Source organism: Eucalyptus grandis, chromosome 8 (genome assembly GCF_016545825.1).
Source record: "Eucalyptus grandis isolate ANBG69807.140 chromosome 8, ASM1654582v1, whole genome shotgun sequence".
In the NCBI taxonomy this organism is placed as follows: Eukaryota; Viridiplantae; Streptophyta; class Magnoliopsida; order Myrtales; family Myrtaceae; genus Eucalyptus; species Eucalyptus grandis.
The window spans coordinates 57091119-57099088 of record NC_052619.1 but is presented as its reverse complement, the minus strand read 5'-3'; the positions used below and the strand labels follow the sequence as shown (position 1 = coordinate 57099088).

The following is a 7970-nucleotide window of genomic DNA, read 5'->3' as shown; positions in this document are numbered from 1 at the left end:
TCAAGACGTCTCTATAGACCAATCGCGTGCATTAGTTGATTGTTGTCCGAACATATGCTTGGAATGCCCCATCTGCTCGCAGCGCTATCATTCATTAGTAGAGGAGCGAGCTGCCCCACCAAACTTTATACTATACATCCTCAAATATTTTGCTTTAAAAAAGGCTGTGTGTTCAATCGAGCTCTGGCATTCAGTTTGTAACCCGTGAATGTCAACTTCTCCTTTGGCCGACTTACGATAGAGAGATTTGTAGCTGATCGACAGGGATGGAGCCTTTTCTTTGGCCAAAAACGAAACAGCGTTAAGATCTCTCTGAGTAGGGGGGGCAGTTATCCCAACTGAACATATGTGCCTCCATTTGTGAAGAACCATTTGAGTGTTGAAATTCTTGTACAAGACAAGCTTAGAAAACTATGTTCATATCTACATAGGTTGCATAATTATGAACTAGTTGGGGGCCTGGGGTAGATAGCTTGAGAGTTGAGAATACAGCTTTGTCGACTGCACAAACTCGATATGTAGTCAACATGCGGTTGATAAGTTCGAGTCTCGGTCTCATCCGATCGAGGTCTCCCTAAACAGTTCACTACTCTAATCAAGTGGCTTAACGATCAAATCGCAATGAAATGAGTTCCCCAGCACTTTACTCAAGTTGCTAGCAAACCTAATTGAGTAGTAACTTATTATCGGAAGTTTGCGTTGAAGTAATTCTCCTTATAAGCGAGTGAGGAAGCTCAATTAAACTTGCTCATAATGCTGTATATTAAGTGATCTCCTGCTGAATAACTAAAGGTCCACGCAGATCGCAATCGAGTTGTTTACCTATCAGCGAGCTGGAGATCGTGCGTGCATATGGGGTATTAAGTCGAGATCAAAGGTCGGCCCTCAATGCATATCTTTTGTAAGTGAGCAAGACCAAGCTCAGGCTCTCAGGCATTGCATCCGCCGTATCTCAAGAAATCAAATTCTCCGCAATTTAACACTAACACCGTAATCTGCGAAAGAACTAAGGCTCGAGCTAACACGATGTGAAATTATTACTTTTTATTTTTGGAGCGAGCTTGAAACGAAGAATCAAGCTCAACTTCATTAAAAACCTATATGAGTTGTAGGCTATCTTCAAATTTCATTATTATCTTCGAGCTCAAGCTCAAGCTCAAGCTCAAGCTCAAGCTCAAGCATTCATTTCCCTAATTAACCAAGCTTGAGCTTAAGAAGTCAAAAGCCAAGCAATTCAAAACAAATGTCGTGACTCTATCTTAGCTCAATTCACCGAACCGTTCCATTGGTTCGAACATCATGTTGAACAAACACAAACCCATCCTTCCATTCACGACAACAGAAACTACAACCCTCCTTCAGATTCTCCATGCATCATTCAGTTTGCAACCTCAGCAAGACTCTTGAGGGGAGAGATAACCTTAGAGACAGGCAATGATGTTTCGATTTTTTCTGGGCTGTCAAAAACCCCGGAATACCCTAGCGTCTACTAACCAAGCTTTCAGCATTTGGGTAGGTTATTCCCCAAGAAGAGAAGCCAAGCAGGCGCTTCCACCAAACAGCCCCAACACAATAAGCAAGCATTCGCCTATAATACCCTACACATTCCATCCCCCAAAGGAAGACAAATATAAGGCTCAAAATCCCGATTATGAATAACAGGAGAACAGCACTAGCATCGACCGGAATTCAGAACTGGATAATAGACGGCTTAAAAACAAGTAATGTCAGCTAACATATTAATCAAAATGTAACCCAGTAGAAATTGGATGACCACACATCAAAAATTAAAACTTTGACATAATGTCTAGAACAAAAACCAAACCCTAGTAATCGACGGCGACCCCCGAAAAGACGCCACCTTTCGATGCGGTAAAAAACTAAGTTTACTCTTCTTCGGATTCGCCTTCCTTCTTCTGGTTGTGCTTCCTGGCGTACCTCTGGTTCCTCAGGAACTTGGGGTCCATCTGAAACCATCCAAGCAGATACCAAGCTAAGCAGCTAAACCACGACAAACCAGAGAGAGAGAGAGAGAGAGAGAAAGGGAGGAAGGCAAAGATTACCCCTTTGGTGGAGGTGTGGCGGTGCCTCCTCGGCTTCTTGATGCCGTTCTTGTGGGCCTTGTAGGACTGGTTGTGCGCGGTGTGGTTCTTCGACTTCGCCATTCTCTCTCTCTCTGCTCACACCACACGAAATCGAAATCAAGAACTCAGAATTCGCAGCTTCAAGATCGAAAAATTCAGCAAGAAAACAGGAACCCAGAACCGATCGGCGACGGCTCGAATCGAATCGAACAGAAGAGGCGGCGCACGGCTTACCGAGGTCGAGCTAGGGTTCCTTCCTCCTCCTGGTTCTGCTGCTAGAGATAGAGAGAGATTGGGGTTCCGTCTCCTCTTTATGGTGCCATTTTATTCGAAACCCTAGCTGCCGAGAGCGTGCCGGGAAAAGACTAGAATGGCCTCGTGGGCCTCCGGAGGAGATCGCCCCGAGTTTCAAGGGCTTCTTTGAGCCCAAATGGATTTGATTATGGGCCTGGGCCTTGGTGGGCCTGTAAAACAGACGGGCCGCGGATTTTGTACCTAACCCCGCCTTGCTATCAAACCTTCCACCTCTTCGAGATCGCAATTTGGAATCCCAATTCGGAACATGTGCAGTGCAACGTGCTAACGAGAATCGAGGATGCTCTTCATCGATCCCGTAGATACAATCTCTAGAGTTCATTCGGCGAGATTGATGCCGAGTGTCATTAGATCAAGATAAATTCTATGGGGGTGCTCTCGATCGATTTTGATACGTTTTAGAATCGAAATATTGAATATTGTGATTCCAATCGTTCTAAATAAATTCCAGTTAGATCTTTACTTTTGTTTATTGATGCACCGTGACCCATGAATGGTGACGTGCTAGATTTGGATGGAGTAGAGCAATTGATAGATCATTCTCTAATTGGTTGAAACTTTAATCGCTTCAATGCATGTGATTCTCGTTAGAAATATTAAAAACAGAAAATCCAATAAATAATAAAGAATTGATCATTACTCTTTGCTCCTTTCAATAGAGAATTGCATCCCTCTGCCCGTTAGACAGAACATGGGTTAAACGAGTTCTGCACGCATTATGAAAAAGAGTTGGTCGTCCTTGTCGTGCGCTAGGTGAGGTCTAATAATCATCGGCGGACCTCCTCCTTGGCCCCCACCCTTTCTCTTCCTCCCTAGATTGCGTTCACTTTTCTTTGTTATTCTTGAAGGTACTAATTGATTTGGCATCAAAATGATTTCTTTTATAATGTAACATTGAAATCAATGATATAACCAATAAAAATTGTATACCTGGAATAAACTGTTATATTGACATTTTATCAGATAATTTATTCAGATTTTACTCGAAGTATGTTAGTAGTAGAAATGTTAATGACCAAAAGTCTCGCATTCACGTAGCATGTTGTTATGCTTTCTCTTTTTCTGTCATTGTCTTTCGAAAGAAAACCAATGACATAACCAATGAAATTATGTGCTCAGAATAAACTGTCACATCGACATTTTGTTAAATAATTTATTTGAATTTTGCTCATAGTGCATTAGCGGTAGAAATGCCAATCACCAAAAGCCTCGCATTCACATACATTATTACACCTTCTCTTTTTCGTCATTGACTTTTGAAAGAAAATCAATGATACAAAGAAAGGGAAAATCTGCGATATAATTATCCTTTTCATATGGAAAAGGGGCGGAGGGAGAAGATCTATTCCAACGATTTCATTCCAATGTTATCATAACGGTTTATACTCTTTACGAAATATTCAATTTAAACCAAAACTATTATACACCACCAACAACCTAAAAGTTTTAGGATAACAAATAAAGTATAAAATGACTCATTCTTTATTGAAGTGATTATGCCAACTATCTCAGTGATCTCAAGATGTAATTATCAATAGGTGAGATCATATTATACCAAATTCGAAATTACTCCTTTCTTTTCCCCCTAAAAACAAATTTGAATTTACTTGCTGAGTCAAAGGAGTGCAACTTTGACTTTCTTTGGGGGCCAGCAAATTTTGACTAATCGAGTAACTAAATCCGCAAGTTACTAATTTTTTGCAAATTTCTTTCCTTTTATTTTTTAAAATTTATTATGCCTCGTTTCCTCCATGCTCTCTCTCTCTCTCTCTCCACAATGATCTCTCCTCTTGCCTGCTTCCCCGAACGGACTATTTAGATCTTCCGCCTTGGATCTGACCTTTCTCGCCCTTCGACCGATTCTCCTTCCGACGACTCCCGTTCAACGAAGCTTCAACGCCTCCGGACCAGAGAGAGAGAGAGAGAGAGAGAGATTCTTTGAAGAAAGGCTCGCCGGCGGCGATGTTCCTGTTGGATTGGTTCTACGGCGTCCTCGCCTCGCTGGGCCTGTGGCAGAAGGAGGCCAAGATCCTCTTCCTCGGCCTCGACAACGCCGGCAAGACCACCCTCCTCCACATGCTGAAAGACGAGGTCCGTCGTTATTTTTTTTTCCCTCGTTTGTTCTCGTTTCGGGTTTGATCCGGACGCGCCCGCCAACTGTTTGTGGTAATGCCCGCGTTTGGATTCGAGGCGTTTCTGACGATTTCGAGATGGGGGTTTGCGTGGTTTCTTGTTGGGTGGTTGGGCGTTTTTTTTTTTTTTTTTTTTTTTTTTTTTTTTTTGGCAGAGGTTGGTGCAGCACCAGCCGACCCAGCACCCGACGTCGGAGGAGCTGAGCATCGGGAAGATCAAGTTCAAGGCTTTTGATCTGGGCGGTCACCAGATTGCTCGGAGAGTTTGGAAAGATTACTACGCTAAGGTATGAAAAGAAGAATGGGCGATGGCGATCAGTTGCTTCGGTATTTAATGGGCTCGGTCAATTGGAGTATATGATTGATAGAGTTTTGAAAAGTCAGTTTGTGGAACTAGGGAATTTGCATCTGAATTCGTTTCTTGATTTATAAGATGCCGACGGTTGTTGTGTCTTGCATCATTTTCATCCTAAAGTTCCTATTTTGACCAGATCCATCAGGCCATGCTGGTTTTGTTTTTGTTTTCTGAATCAAAGGAACTCGTCTAGGTTCTCAATATTTGATTGTGGCATATATCTGCCTTCAATTTGCTTTCATGTCTAATTGTTGCCACGTTGGTTTCTAGTGGAGTTGAGTTCTTGTGCTTGTCATGAGCACCCTGAAACAGTCGTAGATCACCATATAAGAAGCCAGAAGGCATGTCTCAATTTGCCAATCTTTTTGCTGTACAGATTCTGCCTTCATAATCCCAGATTGACTTCCTTATGTTTATCTGATTCATGGGAGGCAAACAGTGATGGGAATGTTTCGGAGGTGGCGCCTTTCTGCAGTTTCCAAGGGGGGTGCCCTGTTAGTAACTAACCATACAATGTCTCTTTCTGTTTCTCAAGATATTGACTAGGACACGCTAGTTATTCTAGGGAAGAGGCAAGGCCGTGGTGTCAATTCTATGAGTTTTTCCATGATTTGTCCATGTCTAGATGTTTTGGTAGCATAAGGCTACAGCTGATCAGCACACTTGTTACTGGTACCTACAACTAGATGGTCTTGTTAGGAATTTTAGTTTTTACAAACATATCTTGCCCTCTCCAATCTTGCAGTACTGTCAACGGCTTCAGACCTTTTTCACAATACCTTTGTCCACCTTGTGTAGATTGGATTGTGAATTGTCCGGTGTCCTTGATTCTTGGTGAAAATAAGGAGACTCGATTACATGATAGCAGTAGCAGCGCACGCCTAAGGTTCCTGATAAAACCCATTTCTTTTTATTATGAGTGATTCTAGTTGGAACTTGGAAAGCAATACCTAAAGGTACTAAAATAGATTTAGTGTAACATCGAGTTTAAGGTTTCAACTGTCCGTTGTGGATTACTCCCTTTTTCTCATATTTTTCCTTTTTTGGGGGAAGCATGGTGCCTTTTTTCCACACAGGGCAAATAAGGGGAAGGAGATGTCTTAGCATCATTAAAATTTGGTTTTTGTTCTTTGTAATTGGCATTACTTCCCCCCCTTGTTTTCTCAGAAGGTATCTCTATCTCTGCCATTATCATTGGTCCAGACTCCAAAATACGGATAATTTCCTATAATTTAGCTCTTGCCCTTTCCACTACGTTAATTAAAGCTCTGCCCAGTGCCCCTGTTCACCAACTGTGTGTATCTCCAAGTCTTCTTGCTGGCTTAAGATCTTGACTTGAATGTAGTTTTATTTGCCACTTTTCTGAGACACTGCATGTGAAAGATTGCTGAAATCTTTACAAATCTTCCTTACCGAAAATAGGTGGACGCTGTGGTGTATCTGGTAGATGCCTATGACAAGGAGAGATTTGCTGAGTCAAAGAGGGAGCTGGATGCACTCCTTTCCGATGAAGCCCTGGCTAATGTTCCATTTCTTGTGCTAGGGAATAAGATTGATATCCCTTATGCAGCCTCAGAAGATGAGTTATGCTATCATTTGGGTTTGAGCAACTTCACAACTGGCAAGGGGAAGGTTAATCTCACAGATGGCAACATTCGACCTGTCGAGGTTTTTATGTGCAGTATTGTCCGTAAGATGGGGTACGGCGATGGATTTAAGTGGCTTTCACAATATATAAAGTAGGGAGTCTCAATTCTTTGTTTGGGCAGTAGAGGAACTCTCAGCATATTTTTTCGATGATGCTGCACTTAGCAGCTACAGCCAAACTAGAAGAGGAACTTCTACTATTCTTTTTAACGGAGTTAAAGATAAACAGGGGTGGCAAGTCCACATGATACTTGTATTGGCTTTATATTTTGGAGTTGTGAGATTTAGATAGTCTCTGTTGGCAAATTTTGATGCTTTTTAACTTTTTCTCCTACGTTTTAATGTCCTTGATTTTCACGACATACACTTCTTTGTTTTGCAATCAACTATGAATGACTACGTCGTCATCATGAGCAAGCTGTCGCTCGTGTAATGCAGTTTGTTCTCCTCTGTTTGATTGCTTAGTTAATTATTACGGTGTTGTTTACCTGCCTTGTTCTTGCTACTTTAGCATGGTTTTTGATCCTTGGAGATGAGATGCGGGCACATTGACTTGGGTAATGCATGAGAACGTTTCTGCTCCTTTATTCTTTTGTTCTTTTGCTCCTTGGAATAAAAAAATAACATAAATTCATTTGGTAACGTCAATTAATTTTTTACTCTCTGGAATAGAAAGTAGTTTGGGAATAGATTTAGAACAAAAACAAAAAGTAGCAAAACGTAACTTCTTGTTTTCAGGAATAATTTTTAGAAATAAGTCATTTTTTTCTCCTTTTCTTTTATTCTTCTTCCTTGCCGATCCCGACAGGCCACCAACCACTAATCGTCACTGCCGTGATGGTTGGTGGCGGCAACCAGAGGTCGGCGTTTGCGGTTGGTGGTGATCAAACGCATTCCTATACTTTTTATAGATCGTATCAAATGCATTATTATTCTTTTTATGAATCTTAGCAAAGATATACCTATTTTTTTTTTCTATTTCAAGAATATAAATTGTGTAGTTGTCAAATACGTTATTTTACTTAAAAATTGTTTCGGAGAGTAGAAATAAAAAAGAACTATTTCTGAAAAGAAATTATTATCCGAAACAGAAATGTTACCATTTTTACCCTCAGTGAGTGGTGGCCAGAACAAAATAAAATGATAATGTTAGATATATTAGCGTAGCTGATTGGGACTTTTGCTTGGTCAAATCGTAAGGATCCGGTTGACTCATTTATTTGGGAGTGACGGACCTAGTTCAGTATTTTAGCAGCGGCCGAGAAACTGGCAATATAGGGAAAATGAAGTCAAAGCATTTCTTCGACCAAAACATAGAAAAGGTCAACGCACTTCATTCGTTCGTTCATTCGTTTGTAGTAAAGGTGAGAGTTTTGAGACTACATAGATGGATGCTGTTGAGTATACCAATTAGGCCATGCACAAAGAAGAGATCTG

The 7970-nt window shown here is 41.2% G+C and overlaps 2 protein-coding genes and 1 non-coding gene across 3 annotated transcripts; 2 read left to right on the top strand and 1 right to left on the bottom strand.

Moving 5' to 3' along the window:
- Positions 1 to 1631: 1631 nt before the first annotated feature.
- LOC104415227 (60S ribosomal protein L29-1-like) lies at positions 1632 to 2435 on the bottom strand. The gene is made up of 3 exons (XM_010026481.3): positions 2319 to 2435; positions 2064 to 2176; positions 1632 to 1967 (listed from the first exon to the last, which is right to left on the bottom strand). Exons 2-3 carry the CDS (start codon positions 2163 to 2165, stop codon positions 1887 to 1889), a joined length of 183 nt encoding a protein of 60 aa, XP_010024783.1. The 5' UTR covers positions 2166 to 2176; positions 2319 to 2435; the 3' UTR covers positions 1632 to 1886.
- A 1668-nt stretch (positions 2436 to 4103) lies between these two features.
- Positions 4104 to 6978, top strand: LOC104415226 (GTP-binding protein SAR1A). Its single transcript, XM_010026480.3, has 3 exons — positions 4104 to 4490; positions 4687 to 4818; positions 6309 to 6978. Exons 1-3 carry the CDS (start codon positions 4362 to 4364, stop codon positions 6627 to 6629), a joined length of 582 nt encoding a protein of 193 aa, XP_010024782.1. The 5' UTR covers positions 4104 to 4361; the 3' UTR covers positions 6630 to 6978.
- LOC120287966 lies at positions 5277 to 5402 on the top strand. Its single transcript, XR_005546219.1, has one exon. It is a non-coding gene; the product is annotated as a small nucleolar RNA snoR83 (small nucleolar RNA).
- Positions 6979 to 7970: the final 992 nt, after the last annotated feature.